This window comes from Canis lupus, chromosome 5, assembly GCF_048164855.1.
Source record: "Canis lupus baileyi chromosome 5, mCanLup2.hap1, whole genome shotgun sequence".
In the NCBI taxonomy this organism is placed as follows: Eukaryota; Metazoa; Chordata; class Mammalia; order Carnivora; family Canidae; genus Canis; species Canis lupus.
The window spans coordinates 18,268,091-18,292,642 of NC_132842.1; the positions used below are offsets into that span (position 1 = coordinate 18,268,091).

The 24,552-nt window shown below is 33.9% G+C and overlaps 1 protein-coding gene across 7 annotated transcripts in view; it reads left to right on the forward strand.

Annotated features, from left to right (window-relative positions):
* The window catches only part of LOC140633280 (coiled-coil domain-containing protein 7-like), a 356,022-nt gene that overhangs the window by 4,671 nt on the left and 326,799 nt on the right, over positions 1–24,552 (forward strand). For all 7 annotated transcript variants that reach the window (XM_072825599.1, XM_072825602.1, XM_072825600.1 and 4 more), the window contains exons 2-4: positions 18,164–18,184; positions 18,492–18,524; positions 22,678–22,844. In XM_072825599.1, coding sequence (XP_072681700.1) covers positions 18,164–18,184; positions 18,492–18,524; positions 22,678–22,844 — 221 coding nt within the window. The remainder of the gene's footprint in view (positions 1–18,163; positions 18,185–18,491; positions 18,525–22,677; positions 22,845–24,552) is intronic.

Below are 24,552 nucleotides of genomic sequence, written 5' to 3' on the forward strand. Positions count from 1 at the left end.
TACAGTATTATTAAGCCCTAATTGATATGTTGTCTAATTGTTCTTGCCATAACTGAAAGTAGGGATATTGAAATATTCTATTATTGTGTTGCTGTCTGTTTCTCCCTTTGGTTCTGTTAGTGTTTGCTTCATATATTTGGATGCTTTAATGTCAGGTGCATGTATATTTATAATTTTATATCTTCCTAATGAGTTGACCCTTTTATCATTTTATAGTATCCTTTGTTTTCTTTTTTTGGTAGTTTTGTCTTAATTTCTATTTTGTCTAAGAATGGCCACCCCTGCTATCTTTAGGTTCCTTTTTCTGTGGAATATCTTCTTCTAGCCCTCTATTCTGAGCCTGTGTGAGTCCTAAGACTTAAGGAGAGCCTCTTATAGGCAACATATAGTTGGATTTTTTTTTTTAATTTTGTATTCTGTGTCTTCTCATTGGTGTGTTTAATCCACTTACACTTAATGTAATTACTGGTAGGAAAGGCTTACTATTGCCATTATTTTAATGATTTCTGTTTGGTAGCTTTGGGTTCCTCTTTTTCTCTCTTGGTATCTTCTTTTGTGTTTTGTTGATTTTTTTTTTTTGTAGTGACATATTTTGATTCCCTTATTGTTTCCCTTTTTGTATATTCTGTAGATATTTCCTTTGTGGTTACCATTGCAATTATATAAAATTTATTCAAGTTATAACAATTTATTTTAATTTGATAATAACTTTATTGCACGTGAGAACTCTACATCCCTGCCCCTCCTATTTTATGTTACTAATGACATAAATTACCTCATTTTACATTGCATAGTAATATATCATTTAGATTTATAATTTTCATCTTTAAAAAATTCTGTACCAGATTTATACAGGGTTTATTCACCTACTTTATAGTACAGGATATTTGTTAATATATTTACCTTTATCAGGGAATTTTATATTTTTCATATGGTTTTGTGTTGATGTTTAATGTCTTTTTCTTTTAACTTTCAGGACTTTTAGGACTCCCTTCAGAATTTCTTGTAAGGAAGGTCTAGTGGTGATGATTTCCTTTCAGCAGTTCTTTTTATCTGAGAAAGTCTTGATTTCTCCCTCATATTTGAAGGACAGTTTTGCCAGATTATAGTATTTTTGTTTGGCAGTTTTTCTTTCAGTGCATTGACTATATCAACCTGCTCCTTGTAGCCCATAATCTTAATGGTTAGAAACATGCTGATGATCTGATGAGAATTTTCTTGTATGTTACTCTCTTGCTGTTGACAAGGTTCTTTGTGACTATTTTTTTTAAAGATTTTATTTTATTTATTCATGAGAGACAGAGAGACAGAGAGAGAGAGGCAGAGACACAGGCAAAGGGAGAAGCAGGGCTCCATGCAGGCAGCCTGATGCGGGACTCAATCCTGGGTCTCCAGGATCAGGCCCTGCACCAAAGGTGGCGGTAAACCACTGAGCCACCTGGGCTGCCCTTCTCTGTGACTTTTGACAGTTTGATCTCAGTGTAGATCTCCTCAGATATTTTCCTAGTTAGAGTTTGTCAAGTTATTTGAATTCATATGTCTGTTTTTCTCCTTAGACTTGGGAAACTTTCAGTCATTATTTCTTCAGATAAGTCTCATGCTCCTTTCTTTTTTCTTACTTCTTCAATTCTCATATATTTTTTTTCTGTTCCATGCTATCTTCTTTTTTTTTCTTTTGCCTTGATTATTTTGAAGGTCTTGTCTTCCAGTTTACCGATTCTTTCTTCTACCTGGTCAAGTCTGTCGAGGTGCTATAATGAATTTTTCAATTCAATTATTGTATTCTTTAGTTTCTGAATTTCTGTGTAGTTTTTCTTCATAGTTTTAATTTTTTAAGATTGTATTTATTTATTCATGAGAGACACAGAGAGAGGCAGAGACATAGACAGAAGGAGAAACAGGCTCCTCACAGGAAGCCCAAAGCAGATCTGAATCCCCAGACCAGGATCACGCCAGGAGGGGAAGGCAGATACTCAACCACTGAGATACCCAGGCTGCCCCATAGCTTTTATTTTTTTAATATTCTCATGTTCATGTATTGCTTTCCTGATTTCCTTTGTTTTTATTTTTAAAGATTTTATTTATTCATGAGAGACACACAAAGAGAGACAGAGACACAGGCAGAGGGAGAAGTAGGTTCCTTACAGGAAGCCCAATTTGGAACTCGATCCTGGAACTCTGGGATCACAACCTGAGCCGAAGGCAGATGCTCAACTGCCAAACCACCCAGGCATCCCTTCCTGATTTCCTTTGGTTGTTTATTTGTGCTCTCTTTTAGCTCATTAAGTATCCTTATCATGACAATTTTGAATTTTTTGGCAATTCGTATATTTCTGCTGCTTTAGTTTCTGGAGATATAATTTTTTCTTTTAAATGTGCTAAGATTCCCCTTTCCTTTGTATGTCTTACTACTTTTTTGTTGTTCAGATTTGGCATCTGAAGCATCAGCCAACTCTTCTAGAGTTTGTGGTCTGATTTTCTATAGGGAAGACTTTCTCCATTTAGTGTGCCTGGATTCTGGAGACCTCTTAAGTCTTTTTTGAGTAGATGTTCCATCTGGGTTTATGCATGAGGCTTGTAGGTTTCTACTCAGGTACTCCCCCTAGTGCCTCTCTGATACTATTATAAATTTCAGTACCGGAGCTCCACCTAATGTCTGCTTTTGTTACTGCAAACACTGGTGCATGGTGTACTCTGTTTTTAGTTCTGAGATTCTCAATCTGGCATCCTTTTGCTATCAGTACTTGGATAGAGGCAAGAGGGAAACTGGCCTCTTGGACAACCCCGTGCCGCAGTTGTCAGAATGTTGTATGTGTGTTTTACTCCTTTCCATACCCAAGGGGAAAATAAGAGTTGAGGGACTTCTTCCTAATTGTACTGCATTGTGCGAGAATAGGGAGAGGCTCTGGGCAGTTAATCTTGAGAGTATCAATTTTTTTTTATTGGACTTTGATGTAGTTGATTTTGTCCTTGTCTAAGGTACAGGAAACTTTTAACTATTTTTTGGATTTCTCAGAAGCATTTGGGTTGTTTGATGTTAAAACCCTATTTTTCTAGAGGAAGGGGGATTTTAGGCTTCATATTCACCATCTTGCTCATAAAATATTATTTCTTTAATGAGGAATGGTATTAGAAACCAAGATCTGTTAGTTAATTTTGCCCAGTGATCCTGGACTGTCTTTGCTTTTCTACCATTTCAACAGATAGAACTGGGAAATGTATGTAGGTATGCACACATATACATATACATAGTTCATATACTCTTATCCCTATATATAATTAAAGTGAACATATACATGAATATATACATGAATAGATATATTTAGAAATCTGGAATTCTCACAGACACCTTGAATTCCAGTCTCTCACTTCAGGACTTATTCTTGCTTTCATTTCATGTGTATATGTCCTTTCCACAGTGAGAATTCTAACTCTTAACATCAATACAGTTACTCTTTTGCTCAAACCTATACTACTTCAAAGATCATTTAAGAATTTCTTCTCCTTTATCAATACAAAAACAAACTTACTAAAAAGATTTTCAAAAGATTTCTTTTGAACTACCCATCCCTCTGACACTTAGCAGCATTCTTGTCCAAGACTGAGTACAAGGTATCTATTAAATTTTGTGTTATCGAGTTTCTTGGATTAGCTCTTTTTTCTTTTTCCTTTACTAGTTTCTTCAGTTTTAAGTTTTTTAAAATTTTTATTTATTTATGATAGTCACACAGAGAGAGAGAGAGAGAGAGGCAGAGACACAGGCAGAGGGAGAAGCAGGCTCCATGCACCGAGAGCCCGACATGGGATTCAATCCTGGGTCTCCAGGATCATGCCCTGGGCCAAAGGCAGGCGCTAAACCGCTGCGCCACCCAGGGATCCCTCCAGTTTAAGTTTAAAAGCAAAAACCTTAACTCAAAAATATATGCATACCTCCTTTTTCGTTGTAGCATTATTCACAATACTTAACATATGGATATATACATCAATAGATGAATAGATAAAGAAGATGGGCATATGTATACAGTGGAATATTAATTTGGTTATGAAAAGAATGAGATCTCACCATTTGTGACAGCATGGATGGGCTTAATGTTTTATACTAAGTGAAATATGTCAGAGAATGACAAATATATGATTTCACTCATATGGAACGAAACAAATGAACAAAAAAATTATGGACAAAGCCATAAATATGGAGAACAAACTAGAGAGTTTGGTTGTTGGAGATGATGGGAGTGGGCCAAAAGTAAAGGGAAGTGAGACATTCAGGCTTTAAATTATGTAATGAATAAGTCAGAGGGAAGAAAGGTACAGCATAGGGAATGTAGTCAGTGATATTGTAATAGCATTGTATGGTGACAGATAGTAGCTACATTTGCATTGAACACAGCATGATGTATAAAGTTGTCAAATCACTATGTTGTACACCTGAAACTAATGTAACATTGTGTGTCAATTATACTTCAATAAAAAAAAGAGGGATGCCTGGGTAGCTCAGTGGTTGAGCATCTGCCTTTCACTCAGGACATGATCCTGGGGTCCTGGGATCAAGTCCCACATTGGGTTCCCCACAGGGAGACTGCTTCTCCCTCTGCCTATGTCTCTGCCTCTTTCTCTCTGTCTCTCATGAATAAATAAGTAAAATCTTAGGAAAAAAAAACCCTAAAAACCTTCTGCACAGTAAACCATCAACAAGATGAAAAGATAACCTCTGGAATGGGTGAAAATGTTTGTAAAGCATATATCTGATAAGGGGTTAATATCCAAAATATATACCAAATTTATACAATTCTCTGTGGGGGGGGTGCGGGGGGGAGACCCAAACAATCCAATTAAAAAATGGGACAGAAGAACATTTTTTTCCAAAGAAGACATTCAAATGGCCAATGTGTATATGGAATGGTGTTCAGTGTCACTGATCATTAGGGAAATGCAAATCAAAACCACAATGAGATATCACCCCATACTTATTAGAATGACTATCATAAAATAGATAAGAGAACACATGCTTGCAAGGATATGAAGAAATGGCAACTCTTGTATATGACTGGTGGCAATGTAAATTTCCACTAAGGAAAAAATACAGAATTTCTCAAAAATCTAGAAATGTAACTACAGCATGTTCTAGAAATTTCACTTCTGGGTATATATCAAAAGGAAATGAAATCATCTTGAAGAGATAATGCACCCCTATGGTTATTGCAGCATTATTCACAAAAGCCAAAGACACGGAAACAACTTAAATGTCCCTCAGTTAATGAATGGATAAAGAAAATGTGGTATCTATATATTCAATGGAGTATTACTCTTACATAAAGAAGAAGGAAATTCTGCCATATGCAGCAGTATGGATGGACCTTGAGCACATTGCGCTAAGGGGAATAAGTCAAACAAGGAAAGACAAAGTATGATCTGACTTATATGTAAAAAAACTGGATTGAGAACAGATTGGTGGTAGGCAGAGGTGGTGGGGAGATGAGAGGTGGGAGAAATGAGTGATGATGATCAAAAGATAGAAGCTTTTAGTATAAGATAAATAAGTTCTGGGGATATAATGCACTGCATGGTGACTACAAAAATAGAATAAAAACTAAAAAATAAAGGTAAAGGATAGACAAATATATGGTAACTTAAAGCTAGCATGGCTTTATTATTGTTAGACAAATTTGAAGGTAAGGCAAATAAAATTAGAGATGAGTGTCCATACAAGAATCAAAGGTTTGGTTCACCAGGAATATATAACAGTCCTTATGTTCAGCTCCATAATAATACAGCATGAGGTGGGTGGTAGAGTGCTGTCCAGCAAGATGTGGTATACGTGTTGAACCAACTGTGGTGCTATGTTCCCAGTTACTAGAGTTACACAGGTCCAGGAATCAAAAAGGTTAGATTTGCCTCCTCTTCTCATCACTCCCAGTGATCTACTTTGGTAATATTAATTTCCAGGCCCTGCAAGACTAGGTACTGTGGGATTAGAGGCTACCATCCTACAGAGGTGGATTTTTTTTTTTTACATGATGTACAATAATAGTTTCATTGAACCTCAAACAACTGTCCGATCCAAGTTCAGAAATTCATTCTAGCTTCTAATTGAAGTACATCGTGTTTCTTTGCCTGACAGCTGTGTCTGGCTGTAGAGGTCCCACAGGACTGGCAGACTGGGACTGCTGCAGAGCTAATATTCCCAGAATGGATGAATAAGTATCCTTCATGGGCATGTATGAAGTATTCTTACACATGCTCTAAAATGGTCCCTCATGAGATTAAGCCTCAGTTTCTCCTAGTAACAACTCATGTGTATGGTCTATACACCGTTCTTTGTTCGATTTCTTTATCTCTCACCATGTTTTTTGAGTTTGCCTTACAAACCACTTGCACACAATTCTTGGTATCTGCTTTTGGGGGAACTCAAACCAAGATATTTCCCCAACTCGATATAAGAGGCTATGTTAGAATATGTTATTCTTGAACCTACAGCTTATATAGACATTTAGATAAAGGTAAATTATAGGGCAATTTTACTTGTAAGCAGATGTAAAAAATCCTAAACAAAGCATAGCTAGTTGAATCCAATAATTTATTTTGTCTTTTTGTATGAATTGACCATTTGGTTATGATGAAATAGTGTTTCATTTGTCTATGGTAATATTTCTCATCCTATAGTCTGTTGTCTGATATTGATACAGTTCCTCCAGTTTTTTTTTTTTGATGATTAGTGTTGTTATGATACTTCTTCTACTTAACTTATTTATATATTTATATTTAAAATGTGTTTCCTATAGAGAAAGCTTTTTAAAAAAAAATTTTTTTTAAAAAGAAAAAAAAAAGAAAAAATTTAAGTATGATGATATCTGCCTTTAATTGGAGTGTTTTGACCAGATGCATAGTATAATTGTTAACATGTTAGGGTATAAGACTTCCATTTTTGCCTTTTTTTTTTTTTTTTTGGTACATACAGCAGTATGCCATTTGTTCCTGTCTTGCCCTGCCTTAATTAATTTTTTTATTTTTAATTTTTTAAAAAGATTTATTTATTTGAGGGGGGTGGTAGGGACAGAAAGAGAGGGAGAGAGACAATTTTAAACAAACTCCCTGTTCAGTGTGGAGTCTGTTCCTAAGGTAACTACTAATAAAAAATTAAAAAATATACAGAAAAGGAAAATGAATCAAAACAGTATGCTAAATTAAACCAAATAAAATGAATTAATAAAAGAAATGAGTTTCTAAAATAGCATGATATACAGAAAAATAAGATACCAGCAGAAATAAATCCTTCCAGGTAGGTAGTTACATTAAATATAGATTAAGTGGAGCCTGAGTGGCTCAGTCAATTAAGTGTCTGCCTTCAGCTCAGGTCTTGATCCCAGCCTCTTGGGATCAAGCCTGGCATCAGGCTCCTCCTTGCTCAGCAGGGAGTCTGCTTCTCCCTCTCCCTCTGCCCCTACCCTCTTGTGCTCATTCTCTTATAAAATACAAAAAAAAATATTTATAAATAAATAAGTAAATAAATATAGATTAAATTTTGCAATAAAAACCAGAGACTGGCGTTTCAATTCCAATTTGAGGAATCTCTATCCTGTTTTCCATAATAGCTGCACCAACTTACATTCCCACCAACAGTATACGAAAGTTCTCTTTCTCTACATCCTTGTCAACATTAGTTATTGCTTGTCTTTTTGCTACTAGCCATTCTGACAGGTGTGAGGTGATATGTTGTTGTGGTTTCAATTTTCATTTCTCTGATAATTAGTGATTTTGAGTATCTTTTCATGTATCTATTGGCTATCTATATGTCTTCTTTGGAAAACTGTTTAGGTCTCTGCCATTTTTTTTATTGGATTGTGTTTTGTTTTTTCTTTATCTTTTCTTTCTTCTTTCTTTTTTTTTTTTTTTTTTGATTTTGAGTTATATAGTTCTTTGTATATTTTGGATGTTAACCCCTAATGAGATATATCATTTGCAAATGTCTCCTCCCATTCAGTAGATTGCTTTTTTTGTTTTGTTGATAGTTCATTTGCTATGCAAAAGCTTATTTTGATGTAATCCTAATAGTTTATTTTGCTTTTTTTCTCTTTCCTTAGGAGACCTATCTAGAAAAAATTTGCCATGGTCAGTATCAGAAAAAAAGTACCTGTGTTCTCTTCTAGGATTTTTATGGTTTTAGGTATTTAATCCATTTTTTGTGTGTGGTGTAGAAAGTGGTCCAGTTTCATCCTTTTGCGTATCACTGTCCAGTTTTCCTAGCACCATTAATTGAAGAGAGTGTCTTTTTCCTATTGTATATTCTTGCCTTCTTTGTTGTAGATTAATTGACCACGTAAGCATAGATTTATTTCTGGATTTTCTATTTTGTTCCATTGATCTATGAGTGATTTTGTACCAGTATCATACTGTTTTCATTACTACAGATTTGTAGTATATCTTGAAATCTGGAATTGTGATACCTCCAGCTTTGTTTTTCTTTCTCAAGATCGCTTTAGCTATTTGTGATCTTTTGTGGTTCTATACAAATTTTAGGATTGTTTGTTCTAGTTCTGTGAAAATGCAATTGCTATTTTGATAGGGATTGCATTAAATCTGTAGATTGCCTTGGGTAGTATGGACATTTTAACCGTATTAGTTCTTTAAATCCATAAGTGTGGAATAGCTTTCTATTTGTGTCATACTTTTCTTTCATCAGTGTTTTATGGCTTTCGGAGTACAGGTCTTTCACCACCTTTGTTAAATTTATTCCCAGGTATTTAATTTGTGTGTGTGTGTGTGTGTGTGTGTGTAATTGTAGATAGAATTGTTCTCTTAATTCTCCTTCTGCTAATTTCTTATTAGTGTATAGAAATGCAACATATTTCTAAATATTAATTTTGTATTCTGCAATGTTACTGAATTCATTTATTATTTCTAATAGTTCTAATAGTTTAGGGTTTTCTATGTATAGCATTATGCCATTTGCATAATGACAGTTTAACTTCTTCCTTACCAATATGGATACCTTTTATTTGTTTTTCTTGCCTGATTTATGCTTGAATAAATGTGGTGAGAGTGAGAATTGATGTCCTGTCTTGTTCCTGACCTTTGGGGAAAAGCTCTAATTTTTTCCCCTTTGAGTATGATGTTAACTGTGCGTGTGTGTGTTTGTGTGTGTGTGTGTGTGTGTGTGTGTGTTTATATGGCCTTTGTTATGTTGGTGTATGTTTCTGCTAAACCCATTTCTTTAGAATTTTTATCATGAATGGCTATTGAATTTTTTCAAATGCTGCTTCTGCATCTATTGAGATGATCATATGGTTTTTAATCCTTTTTGTTGATGTGATGTATCACATTGATTTGTAAATATTAAACCATCCTCGCACTCCCAGAATAAATCTCTTTTTTAAAAGATTTTATTTATTTGAGAGACAGTGAGCATGTGTGCATGAATGGGAGGAGGGGCAAAGAGAGAGGAAGAGGGACAAACAGACTCCCTGCCAAGTGAGGAGGATGACACAGGGCTTGATCACAGGGCTTGATCCCAGGATTCTGAGATTGTAACCTGAGCCAAAGTCAGACACTTAACTCACTGAGCCACCCAGGCACCCCAGAATAAATGCCTCTGGTTTGTGGTGAATGCATTTTGAATGTAGTTTACTTGTATTTTGCTGAGGATTTTTGCACCTATGTTCGTTGGTGATATTGGCCTATTATTTTCTTTTTTTCATGGTGTCTTTGTCTGATTTTGGTGTTAGGGTAAATCTGGCTTTGTAGAATGAATTTGGAAACTCCTTCCGTTTTTTGAAATAGTTTGAGAATAGGCATTAACTCTTTAAATGCTTGGTGGAATTCACCTATGAATCCATCTGGTCCTGGATTTATTTTTATTTATTTATTAATTATTATTTTTAAAGATATATTTATTTTAGAGAGTGAGAGACATAAGCAGGGGGAGGGGCAGAGGGAGAAAGACAGAGAGAAAGGAGGCAAACTTCCTACTGAGCAGGGAGCCTGATGTGGGGCTCAATCTCAGGACCCTGAGATTATGACCTGAGCCAAAATGGAGTCAGACACTTAACTGACTGGCCACCCAGGTGCCACTGGGCTTTTATTTTTTGGCAGTTTTTTGATTACTAATTCAATTTCATTACTAATAATTGGTCTTCAGATTTTCTGTCTCTGCCTGATTCAATTTTAGAAGACTGTATATTTCTAGGATTTTATCCATTTCTTCTGAGAAATGGATAATTGGCCCTCTATATGTTTGCTGACATGTAATTTTTCATAGTATTCTCTTATATTTTGTTGTATTTCTGTGGTGTAAGTTGATTCTGCTCTTTTGTTTCTGATTTTATTTATTTGAATTTTTCTTTTTTTCTTGATGAGTCTGGCTAAGGGTTTATCAATTTTGTTTATCTTTTTAAAGAACCAGCTCTTGGTTTCATTCATTGGTCTTTTCCTTTTTAAAAAGTCTATGCTATTTATTTGTATTCTGATCGTTATTAATTTTTCTTCTTTCTATTCACCTTAGGCTTTTTTGGTTCTTTTTCTGGTTCATTTAGGTGTAAGATTAGATTGCTTATTTGAATTTTTCTTGTTTCTTGAGGTAAGCTTGTGTTGCTATGGATCTCCCTCTTAATACTACTTTTGCTGTGTCCCAAAGATTTTAGACAGTTGTATTTTCATCTGTCTCCATATATTTTTCAATTTTTTCTTTGATTTCTTCATTGACCCTCAGTTTATTGTGTATTGTTTAGATTCTATGTGTTTGTGTTCTTTTCATTTTTTTCTTCTGATATTTAGTTTCATACCATTGTGATTGAAAAGGATGCATAGTATGATTTTAGTTTTTCTTTAATTTATTGAAACTTGTTTTGTGCCTAACATATAATCTATTCTTAGGAATGTTCCATGTGCACTTGAGAAGAATGCATATTCTATTATTTTGGATGGAATGTTCTATATATGTGTGTTATGTCCATATGGTCTAATGTGTCATTCAGAGACTCTTGTTTCCTTATTGATTTTCTGCCTGAATGATCTATCCATTGATATAGGTGAGGTGTTAAAATCTCCTATTATTATTGTATTACAATCGATTACTCCCTTTATGTCTATTTATATTTGCTTTATATATTTAGGTGCTCTAATATTGTTTAGATATTTACAATAGCTGTTTACAGTTGTTATATCTGCTTGTTTGATTGATTCCTTTATTTTATTACTATGTAACACCTTTATTTTTTGTTAGTCTTTGTTTAAAAGTATTATGTCTGATATAAGTATTGTTACCTGGCCTTTTTTTTTTCTTCCATTTATAGGATCAGTATTTTTCCATTCCTTCACTTTCAGTGTGTATGGGTTTTTGGGTCTGAAGTGAGTCTCTTATAGGGAGTATGTAGATGGTTCTTAAATTTTTAATCCATTATGCCACTCTATATCTTTTGATTGAAGGCTTTTTATATATATAGGCTTTTTATATATAAAGTATTTATATATAAAGTAATTATTTAGGCTTTTTATATATAAAGTAATTATTGTTAGTTATGTACTTATTGCCATTTTGTTAATTATTTTATGGTTGTTTTTGTAGTTCTCTGCTTCTTGCTGTCCTTTGTGATTTATGAATTTCTGTAGTGTTATATTTGGATTCTTTCTCTTTTTTTTGGATCTTTTATAGATTTTGGGTTTGTGGTTACCATGAAGTTCATATATAACATCTTAAGCATATAGCAGTCTCTATTAATTTGCCAGTCATTTAAGTTCAAATGCATTCTTAAAAAACTTCTTTTTGTTCCTTTTATTCCTTCCTTTACAGTTTATGTGTATGCTGTCATGTTTACATCTTTTTATTCATAATTTTCTTAAATTTAACAATGGCTTTTTTCTTAAGTTCTCTTTCATCTTTGAAGGATAATTTTGCCAGATATGTAATACTTGGCATATGGTATTTTTTCATTAATTGCATTTAAAATATGCCATCACACTACCTACTGGTGTCCATAGTCTCTGAAGAGAAATCAGCTGTTAATTTTATTGAAGATCTCTTGTACATATTCTCTCTTTTTGCTTTCAAAATTTTATATTTGTGTTTGGCTTTCAACAGTTTTACTATAATGTGTCTTCATATGGATCTTTTTCATTTATTCTTCTAGGATTTTGACATATAAATCCTTGTTTTTTCTCAAATTTGGGAAATATGCAGTAATTATTTCCTTATTCATTTTACCCACTTTTCTTTCTGTTTTCCTGGGAGTCCTGTTATGTCTATGTTGATAATATCAATGATGTCCCATAGTTCTGTTAGGCTCTGTTCCTTTTTTCATTCATTTTTCTTTTTTTCCCCTCAGAATGGATAATTTCAATTGACCTGTTTTTAAATTGACTGATTCTTTTGCCTGTTCAAATCTGTTTTCAAAACCCTCTAGTAAAGTTTTCATTTCAGTTATAGTTCCTTTTGTTCACTTATTTAATTTTTAATTTCTAGAATTTGGCTTCTTTTTGTAATTTCTATATCTTTACTTATACTTGTTAGAATGCTGTTTTTTGTTTCCTTTAATTCTTTGTGCATGATTTCCTTTAGCACTTTGGATATATTTAAGACAGTTGATTTAAAGTTTTTGTCTACTAAGTTCAGTGTGTAAGCTTTCTTAGGGACAGTATCTGTTTATATTTTTTTCCTTCAAATAAGTCACAATTTCCTGATTCACTGAATGCTTGCTTCATAATTTTTTGTTAAAAACTAGATATTTTGAATATGTGGTAACTCTGGATATCAGATTTTCCCCTCTCCTTAAATTTTGTGGTTACTTTTGTTTAGTGAGTTTTCTAAGCTATTATTTTTTAAATATTCATTTTTAAAGCAATTTTATGTTTTCAGCAGAATGCATATATTACAGAGAGTTTCCATATTTCCCCTATTTCTATGCATACATGGCTTCCCCTATTAACATCATGCACCAGACTGTTATCTCTGTATGATCTATGAAACTATATTGACACATCATCACCATCCAAAGTCTATAGTTTACATACGGCTTTCTCTTGTCCATTCTATGGGTTTTAAGGAATGTAAAATGATATGTATGTGCAATTATAGTATACAGAATAGTTTCACTGCCCTAAAAATTCTATGTGCTTCACATATTTATCTTCCTTTCCCTATTTAACCCCTGATAGCCACTGATCTCTTTATGTGTTTATAGTTTTTCTTTTCCAGAATGTCATATAGTTGGAATCATACAATGTGTATAGCCTCTTTTTGATTGGCTTCTTTCACTTAGCAATATTCAATTAAGATTCATACGTGTCTTTTCATGGACTGGCAGCTCTTTTTTGGATGTATGCAGAATAACAATTTATTGCGTAGTTGTACCAGTCTTTTGATTCACTTATTGGATGACACCTTGTTTGCTTCCAAGTTTTGACAATTTTGAATAAACCTGCTATAAACATCTGTGTGCAGATGTTTTTGTATGGACATAGTTTTCAACTCATTTGGGTAAACACCAAGGAGAATGATTGCTAGATAATATAGTAAGAGTAGGCTTAGTTTTTAAAGAAACTCCTCAAAACTTATCACCACTGAATTTTTTAACTTGAACTTGTCCATGCTGAGCTTCCTGCATTTCATTTTTAGTTTGAGTTTTCTTATCCCACTGCTAGTTCCTGTGGAAGTTTGTTCTTATGGATTTCTGCTCTGATACTTTCTGATTCTTCGTATCAGCTGTTTATCTCTTCAATTTTTGGTGCTGTGATTTGTTCTGTGACCTTGATTCTTTGATAGATATAAGAAGAGTTGTTGATTTTCAGTTCATTCAGCTTTTATTGTTAGGTCAGAATGACTAATCCAGGTTCCTTCCATGTCACATTGGAAATCAGAAGTCTAAACTTTATTTTGAAAGTCTATATTCTTTGATGATGTATTTTGTCTCTCGGTTCTCTGTTCCTATTGCTTGTGGTCAGCTGGTGGATTTTTTTTTAATAAATTTATTTTTTATTGGTGTTCAATTTGCCAACATACAGAATAACACCCAGTGCTCATCCCATCAAGTGCCCACCTCCGTGCCCGCCACCCAGTCACCCCCACCCCCCGCGCACCTCCCCTTCCATCACCCCTAGTTCGTTTCCCAGATTTAGGAGTCTTTATGTTCTGTCTCCCTTTCTGATATTTCCCACACATTTCTTCTCCCTTCCCATATATTCCCTTTCACTATTATTTATATTCCCCAAATGAATGAGACCACATAATGTTTGTCCTTCTCTGATTGACTTATTTCCCTCCAGTTCCATCCACATCGAAGCAAATGGTGGGTATTTGTCGTTTCTAATGGCTGAGTAATATTCCATTGTATACATAGACCACATCTTCTTTATCCATTCATCTTTCGATGGACACTGAGGCTCCTTCCACAGTTTGGCTATTGTGGACATTGCTGCTATAAACATCGGGGTGCAGGTGTCCTGGCGTTTCATTGCATCTGTATCTTTGGGGTAAATCCCCTCAGTTGGTGGATTTGATAAAGATTTCCTTAAATACCTTGAGCCACAAAAAAAAAAAAAAAGAAGAAGAAGAGAGAGAGAGAGAGAGAGAGAGAGAGAGAAAAAAATTTTCCCCCTGTTCCTTTAAGATTGGCTCTGTGTTGGGATACTCCTTCAAAGCTTAGCCAGGCTATATACAAATCTTGAGTTAGCCTCCCTTTTCTGCTTCCCCTTGAGCCAAAGATAAAAAAAGGTGGAAATTTAATGTCACTCAGAAATTTTCTGAGCATGAGTCCCGGCATGGGCAAGTGTGTGGCTGACAAGATTCCCCCTTATATATGGGATCTTTTCAAAATCCTTATTTTCCAAAGTAACTCCCAGCTTTTTCTTCCAAGCTGTTGACATGCCTATTATTTGCTGCAATTGCAATCTTTTTCTCCAGAGAGCTTTGGCTTATTTATTTGCCTTTCAATGTTGAGGAATGCCCTCCACTTAGCTGGGTTTTTTTTGTGTGTGTGTGTGTGGTTTTTTTTGTTTGTTTGTTTGTTTTGTTTTGTTTTGTTTTGCTTTGAGAGGGTTCTGAGGTAGATGAAAAAAAAGGTAAAAGCTACTTCCGGACTTCTCTTGGCTTCAGTGATATAATAGCCTGTCTAGAGTGTTAGTTGCAGATTATTTCACTTTAAAAAAATTATGCCATCTTCTTATTAGGAAGCTTTTTATGATAGCAGCATTGAGTGCCAGGCCCATTAACCACAATTTTTTAAGAGTAGGGTATTTTTACTCAGATGGCTAACAGACACATGAAAAGATGCTCAATATTACTCATCATCAGGGAAATACAAATAAAATTATAATGAGATATCACTTCACCCCTGACGGAATGGCTAAAATTAATAATACAGGAAGCAACAGATGTTGGTGAGGATGCAAAGAAAAGGGAATCCTACACTGTTGGTGGGAATGCAAACTGGTACAGCCACTCTGGAAAACAGTATAGAAGTTCCTCAAAAAGTTAAAAATAAACCACATCTTCTTTATCCATTCATCTTTCGTTGGACACCGAGGCTCCTTCCACAATTTGGCTATTGTGGTTTATGTATACAATGGAATATTACTCAGCTATTAGAAATGACAAATACCCACCATTTGCTTCAACGTGGATGGAACTGGAGGGTATTATGCTGAGTGAAGTAAGTCAGTCGGAGAAGGACAAACATTATATGTTCTCATTCATTTGGGGAATATAAATAATAGTGAAAGGGAATATAAGGGAAGGGAGAAGAAATGTGTGGGAAATATCAGAAAGGGAGACAGAACGTAAAGACTGCTAACTCTGGGAAACGAACTAGGGGTGGTAGAAGGGGAGGAGGGCGGGGGGTGGGAGTGAATGGGTGGAATGGGTGACGGGCACTGGGGGTTATTCTGTATGTTAGTAAATTGAACACCAATAAAAAATAAATTAAAAAAAAAGTTAAAAATAGAACTACCCAAGGATCTAGCAATCGCACTACTAGGTACTTATTCAAAGAGTGCAAAAATACTAATTCAAAGGGATATGTATCCTGATGTTTATATTATAGCAGCATTATCAATAGCCAAATTATGGGAAGAGTCTAAATGTCCATTGACTCATGAATGAATTAAGAAGTTATGGTATATATACAATGGAATATTACTCAGCCATAAACAAGAATGAGACCCTGCCATTTGCAATAACATAGATGGAACTATATTGTATTATGCTAAACGAAATAAGTCGGTCAGAGAAAGACAAGTACCATATGATTTCACTCATATGTGGAACTTAAGAAACAGATGAATGTGGGAAGGGAATAGAGAGGCAAGCCATATAACAGACTCTTAACTATAGAGAACAGAACTGAGAATTGCTGGAGGGGGAGATGAGGCAGGCAGGAGGATGGGTTAAATGAGTGATGGGTATTAAGAAGGACACTTGTGATGAGCAGTGAGTTATACGTAAATGATGAATCACTAAATTCTACTCCTAAGACTAATATTATCTTATATGTTAACTAACTGGCATTTGAATAAAAACTTGAAACAAACAAAAAGAGTAGGATATTTCCTGGTTACCTTGCCTGTAGTTTTTTCTTAGGTTTACTTTTCTAAGAATTAATTTTGTTATTGTTTGCTAGGTTAGAATGTGTGGTGAAATCATTTCTGAGCCTTTGAGTTTCTGAAAATAGTTCTGAAATAGAAATAGAAAACTATTTCTGAAAATAGTTTTATTTTGGCTTTACACTTAAATGATATCTTTAAAATTAGAATGGAAGTTTAATATTTTCCTGGGGAACTTTAGATATATTCTCCCACATCTTCACAGAATTTTCTCATTCTGTTTAGTGTTTGCCTGAAATTGATTTTCTCACATATGGTCAGTTTTCATTTTCCATGTTTATTAATAATGTTCTAGATTCAGCATTACTGGAACTGATGTGGTTTTCTCAGTAGTTGAGAAAGCCTTTGTTCTCCAGGCTTTTAGTGGCTTAAATAGTTGTTGAACTCTGGCTCTCATGAATGGATGAATTGATATATGATGGTTTCCCATCATCTTCTAAGATAGGAAAGGAGGTTTTGAGAACCTTGGAATCTCTTTTGATGGTGGAAAGAACAAGTTTATTCCAAGGTAGTATGCCTCAATGAATATTACATTTTAAATCCTTATGTAGCTGAAAATATTTTCCTTCAGACATGGATGTTTATTTAATTTTAGTATGTTTTCTTGAGGATGTCAGCCTTTTTTACTTAGATTTCTGATTTCTTATTATTTAGCACAGTGATTCTCAAACTTTAGTATACAATGGGATCAATTGGACCGCTAGTTAAAACACAAATTGCTGGTCCTACTCCCACAGTTTTTGATCCAGTTGACTGAGATGGGGCCTAAGAATTTATATTACCAATGAATATGTTTGTTTAGGTGATGCTGATGCTTTTGACTATGGGACCACACTTTTTGAACCATTGATTTAGGGTTAGTGTGGCAGAAGGGAAATTTAGACTAGCCTGATTTTTAGTTAATTAACTTTTCTTTACTGCCTGAATGAATGTAGTAATATTTTTACTTAATAAAGTAATTAGAAACGTTTATCTGGATGTAATAGAATGGGCTTTTTGTGTGTATGTGTGGCAAACATAATCATTTTAACATTATATTTTCTAAGTGTTAAATATTGGTATTTTGGATTGTATGATTCATTTTGGATATTCAATTTCTGTCACAATCTCCCAAACCAGTTCTTTGCAATTTCCATTAAAAATATCAAGTAGTAGTATAATATTTTATATCTTGATTTTTAGGCCCTTTACCAGAGCAAAGTTATGTTGAAGAAATAATGTTCTTATGATAATGCTTTTCATTATTGTACTCTCTGCTATATAAAAAAATCTCTTCCAAAAGGAATCTTAAGTTTATTCCTTACCTATATTAAGAAAATATATGAAATCATATATGTGAATTATTTTGGATATTCTAATATCGATCTATAATGACAGAAGTTTTTCTAGAATTGAGTTGTCTATGTAAGATATACTAAAACTACATCTGTATTATAAAAATTATGATTTTTGGATTATAGATTTATAGTTTTAGTGATTTGTGCATTTTTCTGATTGAGAATTAGACTTAAATATTTTATCACATATATTATGACAAATTTTTTAAAAAATGTTTTAATAAAACTTTATTTTCCAGATTTTGGAATCTCTTTATCAGGTATGTTCAATATGTTGCAGTTTAAGTCTACTAACTTTTAGTACAGAAATACATATTAATGAAGAATAGGTTTCTAAGTTTTGAGGCATAAAAAGAACTTCCAAACTTGCTACTATGTATTGTTAAAAATGTTATGTTCCAGTTATGTTGCATTAGCCCTATTCTGAACCCTAAGGTAAATGATGTTTGGTTCAGGGCTAATATGTGATAGATGAAGATACATGCACACAAATGCATGCATGTGTACCCATATGTTCAAATAACCTGTCAATAAGTATTTCTTTCTTTTTTTTTTTTCTTTTCAAAGTGGTTTCAGCGACAGGTCAATCATATAGAAGAGGTAAGTATAACATTTCTTAATTGTGAATTAAATTGATATTTTGTCTTACTTGGAAATCAATTTGAAGTGAAAATTGTTTGAATAATCATTGTTTGTAATCTTTTAATTTAGGTAGAGAAGGAAAAAAAATGGGTAGGACATAATGTTCCCCAGGGATTACACACTGCATTCATGCATGTGTCTGGAATGTTCTGAGTCTGACACATTTTTTCTCCTAAAATTAAATAATGGAAATTTTAATTATCCTTCTTTCCTATCTGACATAAAAGTGACAAGAGAAAACTTATCAACTTAATTATTTCTCCTGTATTTAAAAAAGCATGTATAATATGATAATATACTTACTTATAAAATTATATATTGATTTTCTTTAAATTTAATGTTATTTTAATAATTTTTTTTGTACTTTAGATTTTCAGAGGTCTTTTGGTCATTTTGAAAACTGGTGATCTCTAACCTTAAGGGTTTTTAATTCTATTTTGGGAAAGACTTTATGATGTTAACATAACAAGATGATTTCTAGGGTAGCATCAATGATTTATAGAATCATTGTGATTCTCCCTTGGTTATGCTTATGGTTTAGTCCAATTAAACGCTCTTGAATCCCAGGTACTTGAAATTAAATAAGTTCACTTATTTGAGATATAAAATTAAAAAAATAAAGATAGAAATTGTAACTGTATGCTAGCACCTTCTTGTCATCATACCTTTGGCTCCAGAATAGACTTCTATGGTCCGTATACTCTTTGCTTTAGGATAGCTATGGCTAACATTGGAAGAGTGTTAGTAGCTTTTCTTTTAGTATGGTAGATTGGTCATTATCTTTGCAGAGATGTGGGATTGATGTGAAGTCTACTGTTCTACCCTCTTGTAAAATGCATACTTTGCAATGTGAATCATCTAGCTTGCCTCTGGCTTATTTTTGTCTACCAACTTCTTTTAATTCTATTTTATTCCTGAATTTGTCTCTCTCCCTTCTTTTTATACTTTGTCCTGTTAATGTGGAGACCTACCCTAAATCCTAGCCTCTCAGCTCCTTGACTCATTTCCCCAGTTCTAGTGTCTTTCTTTACCTTGGGCCCTTATGTCCAGTCGTCCTCTAGACCTTATTGTTAACCAAATTGCTTTATTTTAAAAATAACTAATCAGAGAACTAATTCTTGAACTATAAATTTCCATCTTATCAATTATTACCATAAATACTATTATAAATATATGCTAATATATATAAATATTATATAATATATATAAATACTATGTGTCTACTTTTCTCTGTATCTATTATTTATACCTTAGTGCCAGTTACCATCATTTCTGGTAATCCTGAAATCCTGATTTATGCATTCATATTCACCAGGAGGAATCTTCAGCACACAACTAAATTTCTGATCTGGAATTCCAGATTTTTCAGTTTTTACATCCATAATTAATTCTTTTGAATAATTATTTAATTTGGTGTATCAGATACATTGCCAAAGTGTTTGTATTATCCTCTGCCTCTTTTTTTTTAAGATTTATTTATTTATTCATGAGAGACAGAGAGAGAGAGAGAGAGAGAGAGAGAGAGAGAGGCAGAGACACAGGCAGAGGGAGAAGCAGGCTCCATGCAGGGAGCCTGACATGGGACTCGATCCCAGGACTCCAGGATCACGCCCTGGGCCAAAGGCAGGTGCCAAACTGCTGAACCACCCAGGTGCCCATATCTTCTGTCTTTTAATAAATGTTTCTTAAAATATATTTGATGGATCATGTTTAAATATCACCCAAGATACCTGTTAAAAATGCACATTTCAGAACTGCATGTCAGACTTACTGATTTAAAGTTTTCTTGTATGTGTATAGTAGGAATTTGCCTTTTTAATAGGATTTTTTAAGAGGATTATTATGTATACTAACATTTGAGAATTGTGGAATAATCTTGTTTTAATTGCTGACACATTTTATTGTTAGTACATGCTGGTGAGGCTTATGTATGGCGAAGCCTTCATAACATATGGTAAGCCACAGAAGACAAATGTAGGATAAGCATATAGGCTATGCACTTCAGAGTTGTTCTGCTGGAACCTATGCCCATTATGTCCCTTTGATGAAATCTTATAGCCTATCTCATTGTCTAGTCCATATTCCTTTAGTTTTGCAACATCATCTCTTCTCCCAGAAAGGACTTGTGTTTAAATTGAATTCCTAATGGGAAATATAATGTATCAGTTAAGGTCTAATCAAAAGATAAAAACTACACAGTAACCTGAATAGAGAAAGTTTAACATAAAGAATCATTGTAACAGGAGAATACCTACTAAAGTGATAAAGACAACTCTAAAGAATACAGGGATAGAAGGTATAAGAAGTAGCCTCTACTGAGAGTATGAAAGCAAAGCACTTAAGGAAGCACTTAATATCCCTGTCCTTACCCTTTCCCTAACCTAGGGTTAAGGTCCACACCTTGTGAAGAAGGAGATGCTGTCATCACTGATTGGCAGAGAAGTTTTCTGGGGTGCCATGCTGGTGGAACTGGGATGTACTGGAAAGCTGCCCATGATGGCAGTACATTGGGAAGCCATCCTCTGTAGTCCTTGGAAAAGCCATCTTCCAGGGATATGTTGTACCCCTTGCTGTCTATAAGGGTGGTATGCTGGAAAGCTTCCCAGAGAGAAGTTCTGCACTGATAGATTTTGTTAAGAAGTCCTGGGAGAAGCTGACCAAGGGAATGAGTCATGCCAGGGACCTTGTGAGGAAAACACCGATGGGGGTGGTGCTGTTGAAGCTTTTTGGAGATGATCTCTACTGGTATACTGTGCAGTCTTCTAGGATTAAGCAGAGAGAGATGACAGACTTAGGAAGAAAGCTGCTTCTTTCTGTCATGTCTAGGACCCTCTATTGATAAAGGTTAACATGATACCTGTCAAGAGAGAAAAGTTCTGCTATTATAAGCAGGACAATGGAAGAATGGATTTTTAGATGAGAGGCAATACATTGATCACTGTGGCTGATTGCTACATCACTTTTAGACTCCACTTATGATTTGGCAATGTATCTGATATACCAAATGTGTCCTCTCTTGGGATCATGCCTTTATCCATAGAGTTTCTATGCATCTCCTCTATTTCCCTTCCCCCTGTTCTGCATCCCCCAATTTCAGATTTCCAGAACATTGCCCAGTGTATACTTCTATTACATCCTATTTCCATTTCAAGTAGCCATTACTAAAATGAAGTCTCTTTTAAATCCCATTGCTAGAATTTCTCTTTGCTAGGTTTTATGTCTATGCCTTGACTATTACTACTTTTTAAACATACATACATACATACATTTATTTATTTGTTTGTTTATTAGCTTTCCTTCCCATCAGGTTGGATCTCTGCTATTTTGTAAAAAAAATTTTTTTTTAACTCAATTGCTATGCTACTTATTTATGTTTCTACATATTGGCTGTTTCTGTGTTTCTTTCATTGTGCTTTTTTTTTTGTTTGTTTTTTGTTTTTTGTTTTTTTTTAAGAGGGCGGCACTCATCTTGCTCAACTATCTTTAAGTAGACTTAATGCCTAGAATATCAGTTATGGTCTATCACCTTATTCTGTGGATCTTACTGATTCTCTTGCTTTTTCATTATTCTGTAGCTTGATCTATTCTAAAAGTCTTGAGACACCCAAATGGGTCTCAGTTTTTCCTAGATAGACCAAGGAATGCCAGTTTCATAGACTTTTATATATTAACTTCTGGGAGTTAGCAGTAGAAGGAATTGCTTTTGAGAGCAAATTACTGTCTTTCCATATTTATCACAGGTTAAGACTATCCTTAGAAAGGATTTTCTTTCTAAGCAGTTACTTTAGAATTCTCTTGTAAATATTTTGAATTGCCCTTAACTTATCCTGTTTCAATTGTTATTGAACTTGCTTAAAATTCTTATATATTGAGATAATAAAGAGAAGATTGGATTTGAGTTTGATGTGTGAAAGTCAGCACTTATCTATAATCCTGTAGCTAGGTAATTACTTGTAATATCATATTTATAAAATATCAGTATTTGATTATAGCTATAGATAAGAATATTATAAAAATTATTTAAATATGGTAAATAAAATGATGAAATTTCTTTGAGGTATAGGAGCAAAATGGGTATTTCCTAAGTAACTGGCTAATTTTATTGTTTTAGATAAGTAAAGATCAAAGTTTTTCAGAAGCAGACTTTCCAGTATCTGACAAAACAGTCACTTTAAGCATTGCACGAATAGTAAAGCAGGTTCAAAAACTAGAAGAACTGAAAAATCGCCTTAAACAAGAGTCTAAATACTCCTTGAAAGCGGTGTTGGCTAAAGTCAAGTAAGTAAAATATAAGAGTTAATAGAATCCAAAATAATGAGTGGGTATATGATTACTAATGAATGTAAGACAATGGTTCAGATATTATACTATACCTAGAGTTTCTAAATCAAATCAAATAGTCTAGTCAGTTTGCTCCTACTTGAAATTTTTAATAGTTTGAAATGGCACTGTCCAACTGGTGGTCACTAGTCATACTTGGCTACTAAAATTAAAATTCAGTTCAATTTAATTAAAAAATCAACTTTGCTGTCACACTAGCTGCATTTCAAATGCGTAGTAGCCAATGTGGTTGTTGGAAAGTTTTATTGGTATGGCTGGCTTTCAATATCTGGCTTTTAAAATCTTCTCTCAATTTGATTATGTATCTTCTATAATAAATAGGAAACTAAGATATAATTAAAGAATTATTTATGAAAAATCATTACTAAAAATTTCAAAGGGACAGGGATATGGTCCAGAGAATAATTTCCTACTTTTTGGTTGAGAAAACCTTTTTTTGACAGATGGGAGGAAGATTCAAATAATTATTACAATGATACTCCTATTAACTTGTTGACATTAACTTTTGGTTTTTGAGGTTTAGCTGTCTTAAAATTAAATAGATGAATAAATTATCATTACAGGATACCTTCTATGACTTTTATTCCACTTCACATAGTTAACTTTTTTTTGGGGGGTGGTAGTGGTGAGAACACTTCATATCCACTCTCTTAGCATATTTCAAGTATACGATAGTATTGTTAACTGTCAAAACTATGCTGTACATTAGATCCCTGACTTATTTAACTTTTGTTATTTTAGTTTTAATTTAGTGAGTATATAGTGATTTAACAGAATTGTTGATACATCATCCTGTGCTCATCACAACAAGGTGCACTCCTTAATCCCCATCACCAATTTCACCCATCCTCTCATCCTCCTCTGCTCTGGTAACCATGTCTGTTCTCTATAATTAAGAATTTGTTTCTTAATTTGTTTCTTTCTCTTTTTTCCTGTTTGTTTTGTTTCCTTAATCCACATATTAATGAAATCATATGGTGTTTGTCTTTCTACTGACTTATTTCACTTAGCATTATACTCTCTAGCTCCATCTATATAATTGCAAATGATAAGATTTAATTCTTTATGATGGCTGAATCATATTCTATTTTGTGTATATAGCTTTTTCTTTATCCATTCATCAGTCAATGAACACTTGAGCTGCTTCCATAATTTGGCTTTTGTAAATGCTCTATAAACATTGGTATGTATGTATCCCTTTGAAATTTTTTGAATTTTTTGAGTAGATATCCAGTAGTGGGATTACTGGATCATAGGGTAACTCTATTTTTAACTTTTTGAAGAATCTCTATACTGTTTTCCATAGGGGCTGTACCAGTTTGCATTCCCCCTACCAACACTGCACCAGGATTCCTTTTTGTTCATAGCCTCACCAACACCTGTTGTTCCTTATGTTGTTGAGTTTAGCCATCCTGACAGGTGTGTGATGATATCTCGTTGTAGTTTTGATTTGTATTTCCCTGATGCTGAGTGATGTTGAGCATGTTTTTATGTGTCTGTTGGCCTTCTGGATGCCTTCTTTGGAAAAATGTCTGTTCATGTCTTCTGCTGTTTTTTAAATTGGATTATTTGTTTTTTGTGTGTGTGTGTTTATTTGTATCAGTTCTTTATATACATTTTGGATGCTAACCCTTTATCAGATATG